Source organism: Mycteria americana, chromosome Z, assembly GCF_035582795.1.
Source record: "Mycteria americana isolate JAX WOST 10 ecotype Jacksonville Zoo and Gardens chromosome Z, USCA_MyAme_1.0, whole genome shotgun sequence".
In the NCBI taxonomy this organism is placed as follows: Eukaryota; Metazoa; Chordata; class Aves; order Ciconiiformes; family Ciconiidae; genus Mycteria; species Mycteria americana.
In genome coordinates, this window is record NC_134396.1 from 2,558,719 (window position 1) to 2,583,669 (window position 24,951).

Consider the following 24,951-nt stretch of genomic DNA (forward strand, 5'->3'; position numbering starts at 1 on the left):
CCAAGGTAGTTCCATGTGGTTTCAAATGCCTTGATAAAGGTGCTTCCCTGAGACCTCTAAGTGTTGTAACATCAGTATAAAATTCTGGAAAGGACCAAAAAAAAAAGAGAGAGAAAAAAATTGACTTTACCAGAAACAGCCATAGTATCACTGATCCACGCAATTGAAAATATCCAATCTTTATGTCCATCCTAAAAGAAAAAAAGACAGATTTTCTGTGCCATTATACTCTAGAGTAGTCTCAAAGCAGACAAGTATTCTTCACTTTGATTTTTAGTACAAACTCAGAAGGACAGACCTACATTAAAAACAACAGATAAGATTCCAGTACCAAGCTGGAGCAGTTTAAGTACCTAACAGTAATTTTAACGTTTTTTATTTTGAAGCGTAGAATTAATAGAGAGCAATTAGGTGATGGAAAAACAGGTCTCTGACCAAGGACAAATTGATCTCAGTTCTAAGGACTTAGATTTTCCACTTTGAAAGCAGTGTTCTTTACTTCTGTAAAGTCACTACATACTTTTACTTCCTTAAATTCACATACCTACTATAAAAAGTAAACAAAACCTTATGTTTACAATATATGACCTACAGATTAATTTTTTGAGACTATTACTCAAGAATCTTTTCTTTAGCAGGTGAGAAACCTATGGGGAAAAAAAGACCATGAGGCTCTAGTTCTGTCTGAAAAGCTGCAAGGTCACAGCAGCATGCAAATGAATTGCAAGTCATACAAATCTTCAGTCTCGAGCCTTTCTGCAGCTGGTTATCTGCTACTGCAGAAACTCTGACCTGACCTCTTCTGTTGTAGTTAATGTCTGTGCGAAGTCCTGAATAAAAAAGCAGAGATGAGAGAGAAGTGCTTACAGGACACCACTATACTCATTTCAGCCTTTTTTTCTTTTTAAGGCTGGCTATTTTAAAAAGGCCTCATGATGCTTCACAAATATAAGCAGTGCCAGAGTCTATCAAACTGCCATAAACCCCTGGATTAGAATTAATCCTCAAAGCCAAGTTCCGCCTCTGGAATAATACATACATAAGCTGCACTGGAGAAGGGGAAAATTTGAGAAATTGAAAAGATTATACAAGTTGTTCAAAAGAGATTTTTCACTAAAATTAGAGATCACCACAATTAGACTTTAACATTTAGGATTTTTTTACAGTTTCAGTGCTTAAAAGTAATCTGAAGTAGACCTGAATGAGGGTGACGAAGAAGAAATCTGACTCAGAACCTTGAGCATTGTCTCACACATTTGTGTACACTCTCATATTTAAGACATCTTGCCAAAAAAGACAACTTAATTGGGAATGTTTTCAAGCTTTCAGAAATTCACCCCCCAGTACAGGACTCCCAAATCTTAATCTTGCTCTGACCTTACGCACTTTGAAACAGTAATTCTTGTAAGTGACAGAATAAACTTTCCCCGAATACTCGCACTTACATCTCCCACACAGACAGGATCGAGCGTCGGCAGACGATAAATAGCAAGACTGTTGGGGTTGTCTCCACCTGTGGCTAGAAGGGTCCTCGAGGGGTTGAGCTCAATGGCATGAATACCACAACCCTGCTGGTTCACCATGCCGGGTTCACGATCTTTCAGAATAGGAATCTTGGTAATTTGACCAGTCTGGACATCTACTACAAATAACTGGGGGAAAAAACAGGAGATGTAAGTCATCATGGAACAGCTAAGAAAAAACAAGATGGTCAAATACCCCCCTATTTTGCATTGACATTCTTTTCAAGTTGGAATCCACAAATGTTGCAAGTGTGGCTGAAAAATGCATAAAATCCTTCTTAAAACAAGTAAACTAACTTAATTACAGTGGGTTTTATTTCAATCGTCCCATTTGGTTTTCACAGCAATAGAAGTGAGAGGAGAGAAATCTGCTGTGGGAGGTTTCCCATTTAACAAAACTCTTGAATCGAAAACTCTTTTCCCTGTTCCATACCGTGACAAAACAATATTGTTTTCCAGTTTCGCTGTACAACCGTGAGAAAGAGAGCCACCTCAAAACAGCCAGTATGCCTGAGGGGGCTTAGCACAAGTCTACTGCCTTCCAGATAAGATACTTACCATGAAGTTTTGGCTTTGACAAACTGACACTTGATATAATTGGAGTTTATTTTCTGGTGATACACAGAGAATAGTAACTAAATATAGTACTGTCAGCGTGAACATCTAAAAAAAAAAAGATATCTAGCTATATCCCTCATCCTGCAAAAAGACTAGAAGTTGGAGCTCTGTGTCACTGTCCCCCTGGCAGAAAACTCAGTTATAAAGCCTTACAACTATTCAAACTGACATCATTATACCCAGAGTTATGTCAGTTGAAACATACATGACCATAGGGTTACAATCTGAACTAGAACAAAGGTTTACATTGCCTGCCAAAGTGCACTTTCATTTGGGAGGCTCTTGTGCTGGATCATTTCACAGACGTTGTTCAGAGGGCAGCTGCACAAACAGTCAAATAGGTATAATGGAGGGGACAAAGCCCTGTGAGGGAACACGAGTGAGAAGCAAGGAAATGGAGGATCTGGAGCTGACTTGGCACTAAGGAAAGTGATGTAGAATCACAGCCCCCAGCATTATAATTAAATTCCACCACCACCACCACCACCCCCTGCCCCTTAAGTTTGTTCCTTCTATAACCAAAGAACATTGTCTCAAAGCCTCTGGAAGTGAACTGAAGATGGAGAAGACAATGACAAAAAGAAAATTCAATGCAATTTAGAAAAATATACACCTCAAGGAAATTGTTCTGAAATCCTTTGTCAGACATTTCTAGAAGGACAGAATAGAAATCCAGAGGTTCTCAGAGAGAAGTTATACATACAAGTTTGTTTCTGTGAACTCTCACAGACTGTAGATCTGTTCTTTAACAAGTGTAAAAAAAACCAAGAAAATTTAGCAGCATATCTATTCTTCTTGATGTAACGAACTAGCAGAATACTAACGTCAAATCAAAACCTGATGAAGTATGGTATGTTAAACTCATTCTATAGAGAAAGCTGAAATCCATTCATCACTATTTGTGTGCTGTATCTAGAATTACGCACCACCTTCAACCCGCAACTGATTTTCCTCTGTAGGCAGTCTTGCACAAACAGATGACTGTCCCTACAGGGACTGAATTTTCATGTTTAGTTCTTTATTTTGCATGCAGGTGTGGGGTCAGGCAACAGCTGAAGTGCAGCTGAGTAGGAGGGAGGTACTCCTCACTTCTCCCAAGCCTTACAATGCAGTTCACTGCCTGAGACAGCTGGTAAAAAAGCATGATGCACAACAGCAGCCCTCTTCCCTAACCACGTCCCTGAAAATCAACACCTGCACTGTAAGATCAGGACCAGTAACTCCCCCTCCTCTCGTACTCCCTTGTTCTTCCCCTGTGAGTGCATACTCTCTTTTCCACCTCAGTACTTCCTTCCTGCAGAAAGGCCCAATTCCCTCCCTACCCTCCTTCAACTACTGAAAAAAAAACCCCACAAAATCAACAGTCAAGTACCTAAGATTAAGGCTTGCAAGTGTCATCTGCAGGTCCTAAAGCTGGCACCAGAAGTACTAATTAGGAAAACACATCCACACCTCAGGATGTCCTGGACTCAGGAACATCATGCTTCAGATATAAGAGACTCACACTTCCAACGAGCATCTCAACAGGTATGAGGACTGAAGTTAAAACCCCTTCACATTCTCCAGTCTGACGCCACTGTCATACATCTGTGTTTGATATGAGGTTAATAAAGACTTACTCTAATGCAAAATTCCTTTAGCTAAACTCTAAACTGATTGGGCTGAAAAGGTAAAGAACTTGGAAACACACAATGCTGGAGCATCAGACTCTCACACTTCTGCCCTGGATCTTCAACCTCAACATAATTTTCCCATAACAAGTTTCCAAATTAAGATATTCTCAGAAGCAGCAACAGGACATATTTCTTGCAGTGCTTTCATCTGCTCGTACCCCACTCTAGTCCATTGTCAGCCCTTGAATTGCTTTGTCATTTCCTCACTTTTATCCTCCACCTGCACAGTATTACTGTAACCAGAACAGCACCTGCTCCTAGGGCAAGAAACTTTGCCCAGTTAAGGAACTGGCTTTGTAGTTTCAGCTGTAAAGGTTTAAGCAGTAACTTCTCTCCTTGCTTGGTAAGGAACTTGGCCACTGTGTGTAGTTTAAAAACAACCACCACCACCCTCAAATAAGATAAGCAAGCACTGTCTGTGTATGCTAGGACTGTTGCATCACCTGGGGCAGGACAGGAAGCCAGAAGCTCACACTTGCAAGCTGCACCACTGATTGCCAAGAAATATTCCCTGTAAATCCAGCAAACAGGAGCCAGGAGAAGCCAAACAGGTGTTATGACACTTCTAAAGCCAAAAAAGGGAGAAATGTTAAGAAACAAGATAGGCACCCAGCTAAGAATGCAGAAAATTTGAATACCATTTTAAGAGTTTTAAAGACACTACAGTAAACAAAGTACAAAATATCTGACTACTTTTAAACAAGTGCAGCCGAAACCACAGCATACAATGACATAAATCTGAAGAAATAACAGAAATTGGCCTACTTATTCCAAGCAAACTGGTACCTTCACTACTCTTGAAATAATTACATCTGCAAATAACTCCAAAGCAGCCTGGACTCTGTCTTGACAAAGTCCTGATAGCAGAACTATACATTTTTTTTTTCTTTATCTCAAGCAGGAATAAGAACTTATTTTCCAGCTACTCGTTATGTAGAAACTAAAAACCAGCCACAAAAACTCTTCCTGGATGCAGTAAACCCCCACCAACCTCCAAATGGTGAACTGTGCGTATTTGTCCCTTGATTTTAAGCCTTGCACATAATTCAGTTCTTCCTGCTAGTAAAACGTATGCATGTCAGCCACTAGTGTGCCAAATAACTTGACATCCAGGATTTACCCAGCCAGGATTGCTTTGGCCATCTGCCAGAAGTCCAAGGACCACACTTCATCTGTGAGAAACGGAGCAGGCTCAGCTATCATGTTCTCTGCAGGACAACCTCGTTCTAAGAAGGAAACAGGCTGGCTGACATGACAGAGAGAAATTCGTGTTCCCTCTTTTTTGGTTTTGGTTTTTTTTTTTTTTTTTTTTTAAGCAATTCATATGTACAGCTTGTAACAGTGCTATCACTCAACGATCAAGGCAGACAGGCATGGCTAGGTACTACAGCTGTCATAGCCATGAACCTTTACAATCTGGCCGTACTTTTCACACCCCATGAGATTACTAGCTGTATGGTTATCTTCCTTTTGGTTTGCAGAAGTGGTGAGAAGTCATTTTGGCAAATGGCTCCCATACAATTACTATGTGGCTGCCCCCTTTTCAAACTGCTTATGATCAAGTTAATCAAGAAACTGCCCCACTTCATTGACTAAGAAACTTCATTAATCAACTTGCCAAAAGTAAAGACTGTGGTAGGGAATCGCTTATCTGAGGACCAGAGTTTGAACTGCAAAATCCATCCTTCTCTTATATACAATACTGAGAGCAGAACAGCTTGCCAGGTTCTTCCGTCAAGTCTACTTCCTTTTTTTGACCTGCCTTTCAGAGACAACAGTTTATGGGAAAAAAAACCCAACCAACCAAAGTTACCAATTCATTAAATATAAGTGCCCTTCCCATGCATCTTTAACTGAGAGCATTGACTTTATTCAGCAAGATTAAAAGTCAGGCCCATGAAATGCCATTTCAAGGCAGCACATAGACTCTCTCGTGTCCTCCACTGCTGCCCCTGCACACAGAACAGTGGAAGAACAGGTAGCCCTTTTAGTTGATCGTACAAATCAATTGGAACAAAAACAAAGGGTGCCACCCTGAGCTCAGCATGTTTTTATTACACAAGCAGGATGTAAATCCACACAGTAAATTTACAAGGCACAAAGAACATGCATGGAAGACTGCTTATTCTTCACACAAGAAGTGCTCATGATATGCTCTGCGCCCAGCTTGTCACATACTGCTCTCCGAAATCACAGGCATGTTCCTGTCATTCATAGTAACATTTGAAAGAAACCCAACATAAACACATTACCTTGCTAAAAATAGAGTCACTAAGAGAGAATCAATCGCGATGAATTTTCAGAATTCGCTTAAGCCAATCTTTGAGAATCCACGTGCTTCTTCCTCACCCACCCAAACAGTCTCACCACCCTTGTGACAGCAGCTAGTGCTCAGGTAGCTGTGAAGTCAGCTGGACCATATCTCTGCCTTCGGTGAAAACTAACCCTACAAGAAAACCCATCTGAACACAAAGCAGCAGGCTGATCAAGCTGACTCCCCAGCCATGCACGCATCAGTGCCAGCAAGAACGAGCAGGTGGGAACATCCCGTTCTGCAACAGCACAACTTCAGACCAGCTGAAGCTGGTCACAAAAATTTTACCCTCAGCCAAGCTGGAAAATGACATCATTGTTCTCCTTCAAATTTGTTTTTTGCTAACAAAACAACAAAAGCAAGACAATGCTTACACTATCATTACACCAATACCATTGCTGGTCACACTGAGTAGCACTGTTTGATTTTTCACAGTTCTCAGTCTTGCCTTTTATTCAGATTGTAAACATCTCTCTTTTCCATGTTTATAAAACGCTTGGCATAAGGTTCTTCCATTCTACCGCAATACGGATTTACTCACACATGTGCCAAGCCCCAAAGAAACGTGGACTCGTTAAAGACTAAGCTATCAACCTGGTATGCCTCCTTTCCAGTGGAGATCAGAACATGCACTAATCTTAGCACAAAACCTACTCACAGGTTATGCAGCACAGGCGACGCAAGCGGGTAGCGGTCTTGCACATCCTCCTTGCAAGGGTCCAAAGAGAAACAATCCAGAATATAAAGAAACCACCTGAGAAGTGAGCAGTGGTAAAAGCAGCCAGCAAGTTGACTGACTCTGAATTCACATTTCCAGAGACATGCAATCAGGCACTCCACCTTGCTGTGAAACTCTGAAGCACTATTAGCTAATGGGCACGCACTTCGATGTCATTGAATTTGTTCACTGCCATAAACACATTTGTCAGTTTTTATTTGTGTCTTGCCCTCCATGTTTAATTTCAGGAGGCTGGCAGACAGTTAACACATGTCAACAGATGGCAAAGGATGGAGAAGTGAGAGACTTCGCCTGCTAAAGGGCATCTCTACCACCCACACCATACGTGGCACGGAAACTACCAGACTCTGAAGACAGACAGGAGTATCACATGCAGTTGACAGAAAACCAAATACTCTTGCGACAAGAAACAACCTGGGTATTTACTCACAAGCCACTGAAAAAAAAAGTGAATGGAAGTGTCAGTTACAGGCATTACAGATTTCCTTTACACTGAGAAGGTCACTGTTCAGTGGACTTTGAGTGGAGTTACAAATGCGGGAGCACGACTTCTCATTCCCTCCCTGGGATCAGAAGTGAGCAGTCTTCTTGATTTTTCATTACATGTACAAAGCCAGAAGAAACATTTAACTTGCCAAGCAAGTGGAAATCATTTTCCCTGTAGAGAGTCCATATTCATGGATGGAAGAGTAACTGTGCATTGGATTCTCTCCACTACAACCCCAGGACTACAAGACTAGGTTATAATTGTATGAGATGCACAGAACAGACATGGGATCCCTTGAACAAACTAAAAGTCTCTAAGAAGAAGTAAGAACTGGTGATTTACAGTAGGGCATCCAAGGCAACATATGAATCCACCAAAGAGAGAAAGGTATCAGCTAGCATTCAGAAACCAACCCACACATGCCTTGGAAAAGCCACCTGAGAAAACAGAAGAGAGCATTCAGTAAGGAATTTTTTAAACACAAATACACCTATCAGGCCTGCTTGGAGGGGAAAAAAAAAAAGCAAACAAAAATGTTAGATTCCAGGCACTTATATTCTCAAGCAACTGGAAACTAATAAGCTTCTTGTATTTAGGCAATGATTTACAGCTCTTGTATTTTTTCATTCTTAACTTCACGGTTAGCAAAAGAATTGTGTGCTGAACACATACACAGAACTAAGGGAACAAAACAAGCTGCAAAATGATTACTGGAACTTCTTTTTAGAAGCTGCTTTATTCTTCATCCTTTCCTGAAATGGTAAAAAAAAAAAAAAAAAAAAAAAAGAAAACTACAGCAATCTCATGTTCAGTGTTTTCGTTTGCCATAAGCTTGCCTCCTACATAAGTCTCAAAGTTTCTCGAAGAAGCTGGAACAGAAGACGCTGATTACAGACAGTATCTTCTTCTGAGACTTCGTGGTATCAGCCTTTCATAATTGAGATGCCCTTGTGACACAGTCTAAACATCTGCACCTCTCAGAGGTTTGCCCGCTCATTCATTTGAATTTGGAAAACATTAAGCAGCCCATTGCATACAAGATCTAGGAGATTCTTGCAAACATGAATCCTGCCTCAGAAAAGCCCAGGTGATTGGTTTTGAATTTTTAGAGATTTGAATGCTTGTATAGGTTCCATAATTCTAAATCTATCAGAAAAAGCATGCACCTTTAAGAAGCCAAAATATTTGATTTACAGCTGGCCAACTGTTGAGCACCAGGATCCACTGGAGAACAATAAAGTTATTTCATATACACAGTCATACCCAGGGATATTTTTAAGGATAAAAAGTTACCCCAAATAATTAAACAAGTTATAATCCTCATTAAAAATGAGCAATTGACAGAGAGCTCCATATTTTCTTCAGTGTTTATAGTGACTAGTACTGTCAAGTGACTAAAACCAAACCTACTCCTCTATGACAGGAGCATATTTTTGGTTTGTTATTAAAAATAGTGAATCCTTCTGGCACAGCATAGCCAAGGGCAATCTATAAATTAAATGCTAAAAGCTCTCAGTGCCACATTCAAGCTTTGATTAAAATAACTGCTATGGTTTATATTTTTCTGTTGCATTAACTTTAATTACGTGCAACTCCAATGCAGCAAACCCCATTAAAGTCAACCAAGTTGTTTTAGATTTACTCCCAACTTAAATGCCACAACTTCAACCTATGAGAATCGGCAAAGGAATTCTTCTTTATTAGGTCACTTACTCAGGAGATGAGAGAGAAAATCTCATAATTAAAGTGCAGAGTTTAACGCTCTACTTGTTCAAATGTGAACACAAAGCAACCAAGCTAAAGCTATTACAGTATTCATAATTCATATACAACCTTTCACAATGCTGAAGTGACTTCTTTTGTAATCGCTGTATTTTGCCTAATAAAAGATGAGGTCCATCTGTAACGCGAAGTCTAGCTGTGGAAGCATATACTGCGTTGCAGCGTACGCAGTGGGAACAACAATATGGTTGAATCCCTCTTTAGTTCCGTGTTTGTTTGGTCCCAAACAATTTTCTGCAAGGTTGCGTTAACAATGCACTTGCCCATTTATCTTCGCTGCAGCAGCGCTGGAACTACAGAAGTTACAGAATACAGGAAAATTGTTGCAGCTCTATAAAACATGCAGTCATCTCGCTAGAGTAAGCAAGATTTTTGAGAGCTTGTCTTTCAGCAGTTTGTTTCCTGAGTTTGTCTCCTGTAAGCTGTTCCACAAACCGTGCTGGCTGCTGACCGGCCAAGGCGATGAACACACGTGGAGAAAGAAGGCAGAGAGATTCTATTTCAGGCTTATTCCTGTTAAAAGACTGTGGTTTTTATACAGCTAGGCCTTGCTTCTCAAGAGCTACTACATGAAAGCCTTCCGCTGTGTAACTATGAGTAACAACAGAACATCTGAAATGAAAAAAAAATATACCCCTGTCCCTTGTAGGTCAGACCACTGAGCACAGCTTCAGCGCAAAAAAAATCTTGAGGCAAAGAAACAATCACACCAACCGATATACTCAGAGGTTTAAGAGCTGCTTGATCTATACATTCCTTGCAATGCTCAATTCATTTCTCTGGCACTAACCAACTTGCAAAGAACAAATTTGGCATTTTGCACTAATTCAATCAGAACTTCATAAATGAAATTGCAACCTCGGCCAATGAAGTTGGGCTACTAACTCTGGCAGAGAGAATATTCCCTAAGAAGTATGTTCTCCTACATATATTAATCACATAGGACATGACTTTAATATTCCGCTATAATATTTCAAATCCAAAGCATCAACTTAAGAGTCTGGAGAGGTTTCAATTTTTGCTGAAGCATATAAAGGTACCTAAACAAGAAAAGTTATTCGAACACTGAAAACAGATTTAGAGTGAAAAAAAATCACAAAGTGAACAAGCAAAGGATAATCCTGAAGATCTGAAATTCATTTTTTAAGCTTGGAACATTTCTAGCTACTCTGATGAGTATGTGGAGTTCAATCACAGTTTTTAGTTTTGTAGCAACTTTTCAAAATCACCAGCACAGAACATACATAAAACCAAACCATGTAAGACTGAGCATAATGAAAAAAAAAGTCTTACTAGCAACTTCTGCCAGGCAGGATAGCTACCATTTAGCAAAGCTAGCGCCATTCATTAACTTTCCATTTGCAGGACAAGAAGAAAGATCCAACCCCACTGTTGCTCTCCATCCCCCAAACAGATGTAAATCACTCTGTGCGGATTAGACAGATGCTGCATCGAGGTACAGGCCTTGCAAGGTTCGCAGCCATCCACACAGTGCCATATTTTCAGACAAGAACGGGTCATCGTTCAGCATTACCTTCATCCAAAATTAATTGTGCACGATTTTGACTCCGCTCCTAATTACTTCCGAATATTTTCCTTGGCAGTCTGCATACTTCGATTACGGTAAGCATCATTTTGAGAGTGAAATAACTCACAGAGGGAAGAGAAACAGAGAGGTGGCACTTACGGTGTTGCATTTTGTCCCACACACCACTTGTCGGTGGTTCAGCCACTGGGAGGCAAACACTTTATTAAGGGTTCCGAGGTGAAATTCTCTCTCCTTCAGGAGGCTGGGAAGCTGCTGAGCTGCATATCCGTGCAACAAGCGGTGATAGCTGGACTCATTCTGCAACCTGACCTCCCTGCCTTTCAGGTAGTACACCAGAGATCTTTTCACCGGGGGGAGTCTTTTCCTCTTGTGAGTCGAGTGATCCCACCCATACTGTGGAAAATAAACATGGAAATTAGATAAAGCACCTAGAACAAACTTAAGACGCGACCCTCCTAAATTAAAACACATTCCCAGCAAAATACTGAAGTCTTCCAAACTACCCCGGGAATACCGTACAGGAAGATTAATTTGGAAATGCTGACCCAGCCTCCAACAACATAAAATTAAACATCAATATTTGCTAAAAGTAACACTGCGATGACATTAAAACCAGTCCACACCGGTTCGGCACCGTTGAGACGCCAGATGCTTATAGAAACAGAAACAAGAGGAAGCCGAGAAGCGCTTTAAACAGAAGCGGGGGGCCCCGACAGCCCCCCGCTGTGGGGGTGGCACCGCGGGGGCCGCCCGGTACCGACCACGCTGTTCGTCGGCCTCCTCCGGCCCGGCCTGGGGTGGCCCCGCAGCATCGCTCAGCCCGGCGGCGGCAGAGACCCGGCGGTTACGGGTCGAACGGCTGAACCCAACGGGGGCAGCGCCAGGCGGGGCGGGGGGGGGGCCGGCAGGAATCCGGGAGAGCCAGCGGGGCAGGGCGCGGGGAGAGCTGCCGCTGTGCCGCACCGAGACAACCTCCTCCACCGGGGCCGGGACTGCTCCTCCCCCCCGCCCCGGGACGCCTTCCCCGGGCACCGGGACCCCCTTCGCCCCAGCCAAGTACCGGGACACGGCAACCCCCGGTCAGGGTCACCCCTCACCCCGGGCACCAGCACGTTCCCTCCCACCGCGGACAAGGGCTTCCCCCCCATACACCCGTTCCCGCCCCCCCGGCCTACCTGCTCCCCCTGGAGCCCCCCGGGCCCCGCGGCGGCGGCAGCCGCCGCTTTCCGCTTCCTGCTAACTGTTTTCCGAGCCATAGTAGAAGGAGGAGGAGGAAGAGGAGGAGGAGGAGAGGCCGAGAGCCCGGCCCGGGCCCCACATGGAGCAGGAGGGGGAGGCGGCCGCCGGGGGACAGGGCATATAAGTGCGGGGAGCCGGGCCCGGTCACTCTCTCCGCCGCAGGCCCCGCCGACCGCGCTTCACGACATTTTCCTCCAGATTTTTTTTTTTTACGACAGTCGCGTCGCACCTTTGCGGCGGCTCCCCCGCCCCGCCCGAGAGCCTCGTTTCCTAGCAACCGGAGAAGGCAAGGCGGCGAGCTGCCCGCCCCTTTTGCGGTTGCCAAGGCAACGGGGCTCCTCCGGGGGGACGGGGCGGCGCCCCCTGGCGGCGGCGGCGGCGCGTGTGCGGGGCGGGGCCGGCGGCCTCCCCGGGCCCCGCCGGTGTCACCAGAGGCGGGGGGGCGGCTGGGTCGCTCCTGTCGCCGTCTCGTTCTGAGCGGCCGAAGGTTACCGGGCCACCCCTGGAGGCAGACCCCGTCAGCGAGCAGGCGGCCTGGCTGCATCACCCGCCTTCTCCGAGCGCCGGGTGCGCGTTGCTTGGTGCAGGATGAGGTGCGCGGCAGGCGCCAGGGCGCTCCGTTCCACCGGGAAACGCCGTTGTTGCGGGGGGGACTGAAGTGCATACGGAGTGTTCGTAATTAATTACGCCGCTTTAAAACCCACGTGGGTGGATGCGTGCTTTTTCTTACGTCCGCGTGGCTCACAGGCACTTTTTCCTATGCTTATAGAGGCAAAAATTAAGAGCAACCCAAAGCCCGTCACCGCCGTTCTGCAAGCGACATGGCAGAGAAAAGAAAAAGGACGAGGAGAAAAGAGAGGGACGTGTGAGGCGCAGGCGGGCCGCAGCAGCAGCCAGCTCCCCGCCACCTGCAGCTCTCTGGTGCCTCCAGTCACATGAAATCGGTGAACATACTGTTGCCCTGGTAAAGAAGGCACTTCTTTTAGGCCGGTTTTTTGTGTTTTCATCTAACAAACCGCCAAGACAAGGGTGCTGTGAAAAGCCAAAACGGGAAAAAAAAAAACCCAAAAAAACCCAACAAAACCAAAAAACAGAAGAACATCACAGGCTTTCCAGCTTCCCCCGAGGATAAAGAGCCGAAGGGATAATTCTAGTTCGGCCGTTCCCAGCCGTTATTTACCACAGTCCATCCCCCTCTCCACACCCTCCCTCACACATACACAACTGCCACCTGCATTTTGGACAAAACCCCTCCGTTTTGGACCAAGGGCCTCTCAAAAGGCTGAAAACCCGCTGCCAACGCTGTTCTTGGGGGTAAGCGCCATGCTCCGGTGCTTCCCGGCGGGGCTGCCCCCTCAGCCGCGCCGGGCGGGCGCGCAGCTCCTCATAAGGGGAGGAGGGCAGGCGTCGAGGCAGCCACAGCCGCCGAGGGAAGGGGCTGAGGCGTATGGGCTCAAATGCCGCCTCTGAGCCCGGCTCGCCGCCCTCACCCAGCCCCCAGGCGAGCCTGTCCCTGTGCCTAGCTGGCAGAGGGGCAGGAGGAGCCGCGGCTGGGACAGGGTCGAGCCCGGCCACCGCCGCGGCCTCCGCCCCGCTCCTCCCGGAAAAAGGCGGGGCTCCCCTCCGGGGTGACGTCACCGTGAGCACCTCCCGATTGGGCCGGCGGGGGCAGGTGACCTGGCGGCGTGACGCCAGCGCGTCGCCGGGGAGGCGAGGCGGAGGGCAGGTAGACAAGATGGCGTCGCCCGGTCTCGGGGCTGGAGGTGGCGACGCGGCGCGGGTTTCGTAGGGACGGGCGGTGGGCAGTGACCGCGGGAGCAGCCGGAGCCGCTAGCTGGGGGCCGCCGGGCGCCGCGCAGGTAACGAGCGGGCCGGGAGGGGGAGGAGGGAGGGGTGCTAGTTGCCCTCGTAGCGGGGCCTGGGCAGGGGGGCGCAGCCAGCCGCTCCCCGGGCTCTCCGCCCCGCCGCCCGGCCCAAACTTCGCCGCCGCTTCTTCTCGTCTGGGGCGAGGGACCTTCGCCGGCCTCGTCGTGATTCAGCAGATGTGAGGTGCCGGTGGGGCGGCGGTGGGGCCGCTCGTCTCCCGGGGGGGGCTCGTAGACTGGGGGGCCGCTCCCCTGGGCGTGGACGGGAGCGAGCCTGTGGGTGCTGCCTTAGCACGTGGCCCTGCTCTGCCTTCACGGCGTCCTGCTACTGCTTTTGAAGGTACTATTTAATGGAGGTGAGAACCTGCACAGTCAGCTCAGAGGGATGGAGTCCTGGCGCTCTGTCCTGGGCTGGACCCGGGGAGCAGAGGTAGGGAGACGCTCTTTTTCCTACACTCCCCTGCTTTCCGGCAGTTTCGGGGACTGCCTGAGTCAAGGGAGCACCTTTCTGCTTAATAACCCATGACGAATTTGCCTTCTCAGAGCTGATTGCTGTTGAAATCTGAGTAAACGGTTAGTGTCTGTGATGCTTGGAAGTAAGTTCTTCCCCATGGTAACTAAATCTTCTGTGAAGAACTGAAACATCTGCTTTTGTTTGGCGGGGGGGGGGGTGGGGGGTGCATGTGTGTTTTTGTCAAACTTGCCTTCACGTAATTTGTTTATTTCTGGCTCTTGTGTTGTGAAGACCGTAGTACTTATCTTGTGTACTATGCCACTTGTGACTTTAGATTTCTACTGTATTCACTCTTTGGTTGCGTCTTCTTGTAGGCTGAAGAACCAAAGTCTTGTTCACTTCAGGGGTCATAGCCTTTCATATCTCTGTTTATGCTTATTACCTATTTCTGGATCTTTTCCAGTTAGCTGTTCTGCTTTTGAATGGGGAAGAGGATCACATCTTTCTCTGCATTTGAGATGCAGACATAACCATGGATGTATACACTGGTGTAAGAATACTTCAGTTTTGTAGTTTCTAACTTCTTGAAAATGCCTTGTTTTCTGTTTGGCTCAGTGCTTACTAGAGGTAAAACATTTAACACTTTTATGAAGCTATTTAGTATAATTCAAGAATTGTCTTCCTGAGTTTCGATAGGTCAAAATCTATCATTTTGAAGGGAAAGTTAGGATTGCTTTGGTTTTTTAGTTAGTAAAAGAAATTACAATAGATGGGAATGAGTAATCCCGTTATCGAGTGTTTTTATTCCCCGTATCGTTTAAAAACTCCAAACAAGCCAAAAAAAAAGTAATCTTACAGAAATCTTACGACGTTTATACTATCACATTAGAAAAGAGATAAGCAGGTGGACTCTGACACTTGGCTGTAGAACTAATACAGCTGCCATCCTGGACTCAGTAAAAATGTATTCATGTTGAATTTAAGCACTTTGAGGTGCTAAATGCTATTCCTAAATGACAAGTGAGTATTGCCAAATTAAGGAACAACTGAGTTGTGACTGGTGATGTAACTTCAGTGGCTGTGCTACTCATAGAGGCACTCTGCATCTCACAGCCTGTTACGAGGTTAAGAGGCTTTTGTGGGAGCTTGGTGAGAAGAATCTTACTCCAACTGTGATCGAGGGTGTTAAGGAAAAAGGAAGAGGCGGTACTGCAGTTAGCCAGACCTCTTCCTCACCTTCCTTCCCTTATCATCCTTGGAGCATGGGACTTTCTGCCCCTGTGCAGGCCCTCCTGCAGCTGCCGGCTTTCTGGGGCTGTCCCTGCGTACCTGGCATCTCTCCTTTGCAACAGTGTTTTTCGGGGGAGAGGGAAAAAACTGTTTTGGCTGCCTCCTCTCCTTTTCTCCATACAGCACAGAGCTATGTGTACTAGCCATGAGGAAGGGAATGGGGCTGAGATGGTACATGTGGTAGCAGCGTTGGACCTATTTATTCAAGGCCATGTGCAGGATGGTGTTAGGTTGCAGCACTACGGTAGTACTGCTACTTAATAACTTCAGTTTTCTGTACATGCAGAACTGTGATTCAAAAGTGGCAGTGATGCTTTAGATCACCATTGCAATCGGGTCACTTAAACCTTGTAGGTAAAACCTTAATTCTAAGGTTAGGGAGAGAGAAAACATGTAGGCTTTAAACTTAGTTTTTGTGAGCTTGTGGGTTTAGTCTCAGAAACAAAACTGAAAGTGATTACACTTTTCTTGTCTCACCAGCTGTATCTGGCCTGCAAGTTTGACAGTTCTTTTTTTTTTTTTTTCCCTGTGAGTGCACTGTGGAACAAAGGAGTCAGGGAAGAAGTTGCTTCTACTAAGATCAGACACTCCATAAGTCAAGTGTAAGCTGAAGCAAAGCTACCTGAAACTTCAAAGGGAAAACAAGTGAATGAATAAATGTTAGTTTCTCTTTAATGACTTGAACGTCAATTTTCAGAATATTTTAAGAGTATACTGGTCAGTATAGAGAATATACTGATCAGCTGGGAGACTGTATAGTTTACATTGATGGATAGAAAAATCTTAATGATGAAGAATCATCAAAAACACGCGAAAGAGCTCCATCTCCATTGTTCACATGCTGTTTTGCAGTTCCCAGTACTTGTTATCCTAGAGACAAAAATCTCTAACAGAAGAGGAGTCGGGTTTCTGGACCAATCCAGTAGACTACCTCATCTAACTCTGTCACACTGGCAGCCAGAGCTGTTTTGGCTGGTGCTGGTGGCAGAAGTGCTATAATGCCACAGAAGGCATGTCCTTACCCCTCCTCCTCCTTTTTAATTGTATAAGCTTATGGTTTCCTTTTGCTTCCACAAACTTTAGGGATAGATAATTCAGGACATTCAACATCATTGTCAATGTCCAGTCTCTATGTCGTAAGTTTTTGATGTCAGTCTATTCCTGTATTTTACAGTTCTGCTGGGTTCAATATTTTGATAAATTGATCTGTGAGAAATTTAGTTTTACTTATTGGACAGAACTTCTATCCAGCCTTCTCTGGCATTTTGTTTCGAACGTAATCACTCCCAGTCTTTTCAGTCATAAATTCCAGAGCTTCAGCTGTCATTTTACAAGGATCTCTACCTAAAGGCATTACTATCTCTTTAAAATTGATCAGTGCAATTCAGATCAATGTCAGTGTAAACAAAGTCTGGTGGAGCTGTAACTGAAAACTCTGGAAGACGTTTTTGAAAACTATTGTCTGAAGAAAAGGCGAAGAAGGGTTGTTTACAAATTATAAATAGCTTTCTTGTTTGAAAAAGTAGGCCTTCTAGGGTGTATCAAAGGTTGGTTTCTCTTCCCTGTGTTGTGCCTGCTTGCTCTGATAACTAGGAAGAGGCAATGCTATTGATCTTACAGTGTGTACCACTCTACAATCAATCATTGGACTTGCAGTTGATCGATACAAGCCTGAGCTCGCAGTTTTTCTGTGTTAACTACTTAGGTAGGTAATCCTGTGTGGTATGCAAGTGCATTGCTTAATGCTTTGACCCTCTGACTTGGTTTGAATAAGCTCATGTTCTGTGTCCCTAATGACCTTTTGCAGTCAGTGTAGTCTTATATTGAGCTCTGAGAAAAACTGAGCATTGGGGTCTTTCTCTCTCCTAAATGATCAGATTTATTCCGAATCTTTGCTTGCATGGGGAAGGCATTTTCTTAACTGTTAAGACATACTGTCTGTCTTCTGGTTGGGAAATTTTGAAAGAACAGCTTGTATGTCTGGACTTGATTGTTTGATTGTGGGGGTTTTTTCCCTCTTTGAAAGGCTACAAGGTCTTTTCAGAATCCTTTAAGCTTGCAATGTACTTGAAACGCATATCAAAGCAGGAACAGAATATCTTTGCTCTGACTTAGGTTTAAATCTTCTTTTCTAGAAGGGAAAGTAGATTGGTTCAAAATACCATGTTGCATTAGTAGTATTACAGTTTCTAACTAACTAACTGACCGAGTTCAAATGGAAATTCTGAGCTTGTATTTTCTCAGCTGCATTTTGCGGCAAAAACTCTTACACCAGAGCAACATTTTAAGTGGGGAAATCAGAAGAACATGAGTCCTGTCCAAGAAGCAGTCAGTTCTTCATCTGGAAGATGGTCTGAGTATGAATATACTAAAGCTACTAAACTATTGGTAGTTAGTATCATGGAAACTAGTAGTAGAGGAAAGAGTTGTGAGCTCCTAATTAGTCTGGTCTATGTTGCTGGAGATAAGCATTCATGATAACTATCTACTAGATTATGTGAAAGACTTTATTTAAGCCCTTTCCTAATGTATGTGTTTGTGCTTGCACCATTTGACATCTCTAGGCTAGCAGCAGATGACGCCATGACTGAAGTGACTGCTGAGATTTATTCCCTGAGTTTGGGAGGTTGGATTTCTAAAAGTATGTGTATTACCAGTTGTGTTATGTCAAGTGTTAGCAGTGTGCTTAACCTAGACATAGATATGTGCTTATGTGTTCATCTTGATCTGCCTCATCAATTCTGAACTCTAAAGTAAAACTAGATTCCTAGTTTATAAACACTCTTGCAGTAATTGTTAAAGCATATATATTTCCTTTACTGATACAGCAAAGCCACACTGGGTTCCACCCTAGTGACTAATACCATCCTGTGATGTCTTTGCACAGTGATGTATAATAATTTCAAATAGAAATATAGGAGGCACATGTAGTAGGGAAAGGACTTTATATTAATAAAACCACCATTAATAATCTGGAATAAAATTGTGTGGGGTGAAAAAGGATAGAAAAGCTTCATGCTGCATGCCCTCTGAGAAAAGAAGTGTTCTTAATCTTTTAATTAAGTATTAGGTCACCACAAGCAGTTTGTTGCCATTCTATTTGACTTCTTGGTAGAAAAAGCTGAAAGATTATTGAGTTTCATTTTGCTCGCTGTGTTTGTAACAGTATAAAAAGAAGGGGTTTTATTGTGCTTTTCAGAAAGTACCTTTAGGTTCTTTATTGGTAAGAAAAGGAATGAGTAAGTGAAGGTGTCCCCTAAATCAGGTGTTAGTTGGAGTTTTGGAAACAAAAATGGGTAGAAAAATTAGGTACTATAAAATAACTTTGCACTCAAGGGGGGTAATGAACCATAAAGATTTTGGGGGGCAGATTTCTATATTACATGCCTTTGAGGTTTGTGAGCTCCTTATAAACCTAGGTTTGTTATTAATCAAGCTGAAATTCTATCAGTGGTCGTTGGCTGGCAGGACTCTGTACTGGCAATTACTTTTACAATTAAGCATATAACTATTTGAGGTATTGTCTTCTAGATACTATTCTGAGGAATAATTTACAGAAAATAGTTGGGTAAGAAGATTCTTTATCAAGTTTTAATGAGCCAACTATTTGTGTTACCATTTTAATCTGAAGAACTATGAGACTTTGCGAGGTAGAGGGGGAGAGGTGTTTCAGGACTCCCATAGCTGATAAAGAGTATCATGCTTGCACAAATGCAAAATGCAATTCCTTTAAGCCAGTGAACTGTCTGTGGAAGAACAGTTGCTAGATTCTGGTTAGTGTCTTAGCAGGGGACAGTTTTCAAAATATCTGCAGTTACAGGCTTCCTTCTTGTTCATAGAAGGGAGTTTAATATATGGTTTCTGTTGACTTACCTGGAAATCTTTTGATAGCTGGTAAAAAAGCTCGTAAGGTATTCCTAGATCACTGAATGCCTGTGCTTAGTAATGTAATTTCTTTGCAAAGAAAATGCAAGTAAAGATGATAAAAAGCTTGTTGCTTTTAACTAACACTATTGAATTTTTCTTAATTTGTATGCAAAGGGAAAGCTAGCAAATTCAAGTGTGGACATAAGTGTAATACTGTTATGTTCTGTAATGTCTTCTACATTAAGATCTTCAACTGGAAAGGCCTTAATAAATACAGATTAAAGAATCCACAAGCATATTATGAGATGCAAGATAAATGAAGGTAGACAAAGGTGAAGAAGTTGAATGTGGCATGAATGGCTAGGTGGTCTAAGCTGCTTTTGGAGATGGGGGATGGACTCTAGAAATACACATTTGGTTGACAAAAAGGCTGTCGTATCTGTTTGTGTAACATGATAATATCATCCTTTTCATATCTGAGCTTCCATACAGCATGTGCAAGTAGTATGCACCTCTGAAGGTCTGCGTGTCTCTTGGAATGCTCTGTATGTGTTATGATATTGGACTGATGAAGAAGTTCTGCCTTCTACCTCTCTGCCTTCTTTCCCCTCTCCCAAGGAGATGAACGCTTGAAATACACCAATATTTAGTGCAGGGATCTAGGTATACTCTGGATAAATTGATTCTATGGAGTAATTTAAAGGTCTTCTCTCCCAATGTGAAGGGAAAGAGAGAAGTTGTGTATCTATTTTATTACAAACCTTCAAGGTGTAGTTCTCCTGTAATTTGCTGTTACTGCAGGAATGTAAATATGATGCTCCTGTTCTATCGTTAGGCAGCACTGGATTTATTTGCTAAAGTAAGCTGGGTTGAATCAGACATGGTTTATAAAAGAGACAGGCTGGGACTGATTCTCAGGTTACAGGAGAAAATCTGATATCTCAGTTGAGGAATGGTCCACCTATAGTCTTTCCACTTTCCTTCTTTGGGGAAAAAAAAAATCTTGCTGCTTTGTCACAGTAATGATGGTCCACTGAGATAGATCTCTGTACTGTTAGCAGTCCCATATTCTTGCCAGTCTGTTAGACGTTTGGAGGGGAAAAAGCTGTGGGTATGACTGTTGGATGGTCATGGGGAAGTCTCATCTAGCAACCTACTCTGATCTAGTTATAAAATAGAGGTAAGGCTAGATTGCTGAAGCTGAGTCAGATCTGTCAAAATGTCCTGAGGAAATGAAGCTAATGTGTCTCTGAAGGCTGCTTTTGCACATAAAATGAGCTGTTTCTGTTTAGTTATTCATTGCTTTAAGTGTTTCAGGGGCTGCATTCATTACTGTAGCTGCTGAATAAATTTCTAATACGCAGGAAAAAAGTTTATACCACTGAGCGAGACTGGACATACAAGTGTATAACAAAATTGCAGACTTAAATGCATTTGAAGTAGTAACCTAGAAATAAAGTTTGGACTAAATCCAATTGCATATTACCAATCTGAAGAATATCCTTAAGGCTTTTATAGTAAGATGAAAAGCTGAATAGGAGTGATTTGATAGGCAAAACTGGGGGAACAAAGATATTGGTCCAAACTTGAGAGATTCCTGGGGTAGCTGTGGATTTGGGATTCAGGAAATACAAATTCTGTTCTGGCTTTGTTTCTGGCAGAGCTGGATGACTGTGGGCAAACTGCTTCAGCTTTGTGCCCTGTTCCTCACACCTGCAAAAGAGGGATAGTTTTAGCACTGGTTAAGTGCCTTGACAGCTATTTTGAAGTCTCATGCAAGGACTAGGTGGTGCTGAGTGTATAAGGGAGTTTTGGCAAAACTACTTTCCGCTCAGGGGAAAGGTAATGAATGAATGAAGTGGGTGTAAAGGTGTTCAGTTCCTGGCCGTATGAATATCCTGTAGCCTTCTAGATTTCATCTGAAAGCAGTGTCTTTCTGTGGCTATAGTTTCTTTTCCATTCCACTTGAGCATGAAACTCTAGTTCAGTCTTCATATGCTGTTATCACTGGAAGGCTTGTAATTTCTGTGTGTGTCTGTCACTCCCAGTACCTTGTGAGTTTCTGGATTTTGCTTTGTACATTCATGATAGAAAAATAGTTCTGTGTTTGTAGTGAAGTGCAGGCTTCCAGTCTACACTAGTCCTTAAACTCATCTGCTCCAAACATTAACTACAAGTGTAGGATTGCCATGCTGGGAGGGCAAATTGAATTGTTGTCTTACACAGAGAAGGCAGACCTCTTCAGTTTTTTTTAAGTGAGGAAATGTAAATCTTGAAACTTATTTTATATGGAAACAATTGGAATTAAGGTAGGTGGGTGTAGAGATTATTTTATGATGCTTAACAATCTACTGAGTATCTTGTCTGAAAGTAGCTGGTTAGTATTTTGTCTGAATATAGCTGGTGACTGCTGCATAGCAGGGAGGGAGGAGTGACACCTGTGATACGGCAAGGCTTTCTGCAGCAGTATGTAAAGGTGAGTGTAGCAACTGGAGCATCCTTGAAAGTTACGTCTCAGGGATTGGGTGGTTGCTCTGCTTTCCTTCTCAGAGGCTGAGGATTGTCTGCTTGTTTGTGTAATCTTCACTGCTAGTAACCTCAGCTGTGGCAGTTGCACACATTGAATGAACCTTGTTTAACAGATGTACTGACTCTGTTTTTTCCCTGTTGCTTGTGGCTTCCATTCTTGAACTTTTCAGTCTATTGTTGGACTACAGGCTGAACCATATTTCTATTTAAGCAGTCCTAAATAGAGGGGCCTTTGCTGTTTGAGAACTGCAAAATCAAGAGATTGCAAGGAAGATGTTTCTGCTCCAGACTGGAGTGTGCTGCCTTCAGGTGGTGTAGACCACTGAAGTTTTCTAATATTCAACACAGCAAGCGGCTCATTTACTTATCATATTCTGTTTTTGTAATATATCCGCTGTAGCTCAGGGCAACCTCAGTTTGACTTCTCTCTCAAAGATAAATTCCTACTTTTCTACGCTAGACAAGTTTGCTCAAGACAACTTAACTTCCTGTGTTCCCAATGAATTAAATTCCAGAAGTGTACTCGGTGTGGGTACCACCAGTTTGCTGAGCCTGTTCAGGTGTCTGCTGCTGTTTTCATATGTCAGAGTATTTTTTTTTTTTGATAGCTGGTAATGATACTTCTGTTGCTGTGTGTTTTTAAAGAGCAGGACTTAATCTTTGCTACCAGTTCTGGTCTTCCCTAAAGTTAACAAGCCTTTTCAAGAAATCATTAACGTGTGAGTATTCACTTTAAAACCATTTCCTGCTCTTTATGCTCCAGTTCCATGTTTAATTAAAACAAGTGGAACTTGCTTATTTAAAATATGGCTTCTGGTACTGGAATTTAATTTGATGTTGACTACTGGTAGTATTTCCCATCTAGGTCATCTTTTTCATGTAGTCATTCAGTCCTGTTTGGAGTGGGTGGAAAAACATGAAAGCAGGCTTAACTGATACTTTATCTGGTGATGAAACAAGATTGGTTCTTATTTAGGCATTACTGCAATGGGACCATATTTTTATTTGCTTGATTTACTTTTTTCTATTTCAATTTGATTCCCTTGTTCTGTTGAGTTAGTCTGGGAAGGAGCGTGTCCTTGCTGAGACCTCAGCTCAGCGAACATGTGAAAACAGCTGCAGTGAGTGTTCACCTTGAACAGTGATGAGGGGTTTTTTCCTTGTCTGTTAGTTTTATCCTTCAGTGCAGCAAAACCTGGGATCTTTTCAGACGTGTATTTTGGTATATGCTTATTTTCTTGTCTCAATCTTGGTAAGAATGGTTGGATGAAGACAGATACCTGTTCGCTTAGTAGGGGTGACACATGAATTGAGGACAAAATGAGCTACCATTGAAAGCTGAAACTACTGGTGGCATGTTGATGGGTGGAAGAAGATGCATAAAAACAAACAAACAAACAAGTCAAGTAACTGTGTGCAAAACATCACATCTGTAGCACCTAAGGTGGAATTCACATTTCTCACATTAGCGCTGTCAAGGCAAAGGCAAACCAAGCGTATGAGGTATGTTTTGAAAATCAGGAAGGTTTGAAATGGTGTGAATTTTATGTTGTCACTTCACAGAAAAGCGTTTTGGTGAACGCACTTTCCGGGTATGCTGTGATCAGCTCTTAGGTGCTTCGGTAGTAGGAAGTTTTTAGAACTTCTGCTTTCATGTGTCTCAAAGTGTTTATATGGTGAAAGAGTAACTTACGGTGAATAGGGGTGTTTCCTGGAAAACAAGCAACACTGAGAGGTAAAACTGAAAGAGGGTAGATTTAGATTGGACATAAGGAAGAAATTTTTTTTAGAGTGAGGGTGGTGAGACACCGGGGTTGCTCAGAGAAGTTCTGGATGCCCCGTCTTTGGAAGTGTTCTAAGCCAGGTTGGATGGGACTTGGAGCAACCTGATCTAGTGAAAGATGTCCCTGCCTGTGGCAGGGGGTTGGACCAGATGATCTTTGAAGGTCCCTTCCAACCCAAACAATTCCATTTGGGTTCTAAATTAAGTGAATTTGCAGGGAACTTGCATTCTCAGAATGTGACTCTCTTAATTGAGAGAAAGGAGGAATGTAAGTGGAAAACAGGGACATCAGATGGCTGGAAAAGTTCAGCAGTTTTAATCACACTATGGGAGAGATCCTGCAGGGAGTGGGAGAAGGCTGTTGGTGGCCTTATGTGTATTTAAACTGCTTGGACTGAGGGTACAATCAGGATTTGAAGCACTGACTCCCATGCCGAGTTCAAGTTTTTGGCCTGCTTGCTGCAGGGCAGGTAAGAGTTGTTTGTAGGTGGAATAGTTAAATTTACAGGCTGTATTTTCTGTTAGTACCATACTGAGTTTTGCTGGGAAAATATTAAATGTGTGCTGAGAGTGGGTAGCACATGTGACCCTAGTATACGAGGAAAAATTGATGAATCTATAGTAGTCTAACACTGGTCCCATTATTCTTATACAAGTGCAGTAGACGTATTTTGGCTGAGTTCAAATGTATGAAATGGCAAGTGATGTCTGACCTGCTGGCAGATTTTATTTTTCCATTCTAAAACTTTTGTCCAACTTGATTTCTTGCTAGGTGTTGTCTGCTTTGTTAAAGTAATTCCATCAGCATTCGTATTTCACCAAATTTCTAACCAAAAACATAACTAACCATAAATAGTACCATTTCTCTTCTGAGCTTTAACAGGGAAAAGGTGACAGTTGTATAACTTTCTTTGGAATGTTTTTTTTAAGTAGAGTCGTTAATTGCTGTAGTGTGTTTAAATGCATTAAAATCCAGTTAATTACTATTTATCAAAAGAATACAAATTGCTTTCTGCAATAAAATAACTTGAGTTCTTGTATCAGTATTGGGAGTAGATCCTGGTATTGCCAACAGAGTTGAACTTGTTTCTGGATAATACAGATCAGCTATCTGTACACCTCTCTTGGTCAAAGAGCATAAGAAGAAAAAAGCTTGAAACTGCACAGATTCTGTTATTTTTTGATTAAATGGGGGGTGTTCTGATTAATGGCAAAAGCTGTTTTACTTTATGTTGGCAG

General features: G+C 43.2%; 2 protein-coding genes across 4 annotated transcripts in view; one reads left to right on the forward strand and one right to left on the reverse strand.

The window, feature by feature from the left end:
* The window catches only part of DCAF12 (DDB1 and CUL4 associated factor 12), a 34,410-nt gene extending 22,281 nt beyond the window's left edge, over positions 1 to 12,129 (reverse strand). The window contains exons 1-4 of the mRNA XM_075526163.1: positions 11,861 to 12,129; positions 10,824 to 11,078; positions 1,446 to 1,652; positions 131 to 191 (exon numbers count right to left, since the gene is read on the reverse strand). Coding sequence (XP_075382278.1) covers positions 131 to 191; positions 1,446 to 1,652; positions 10,824 to 11,078; positions 11,861 to 11,941 — 604 coding nt within the window. The 5' untranslated portion in view covers positions 11,942 to 12,129. The remainder of the gene's footprint in view (positions 1 to 130; positions 192 to 1,445; positions 1,653 to 10,823; positions 11,079 to 11,860) is intronic.
* A 1,499-nt stretch (positions 12,130 to 13,628) lies between these two features.
* Positions 13,629 to 24,951, forward strand: part of UBAP1 (ubiquitin associated protein 1) — a 38,134-nt gene continuing 26,811 nt past the window's right edge. The window contains exon 1 of one of the 3 annotated variants that reach the window (XM_075526574.1): positions 13,629 to 13,783. The gene's annotated coding sequence lies outside the window, so the exon portion shown is untranslated. Of the gene's footprint in view, positions 13,784 to 14,706; positions 14,794 to 23,330; positions 23,433 to 24,951 lie in introns of those variants that run through there. The other 2 variants (XM_075526579.1, XM_075526578.1) reach the window with 2 other exon arrangements.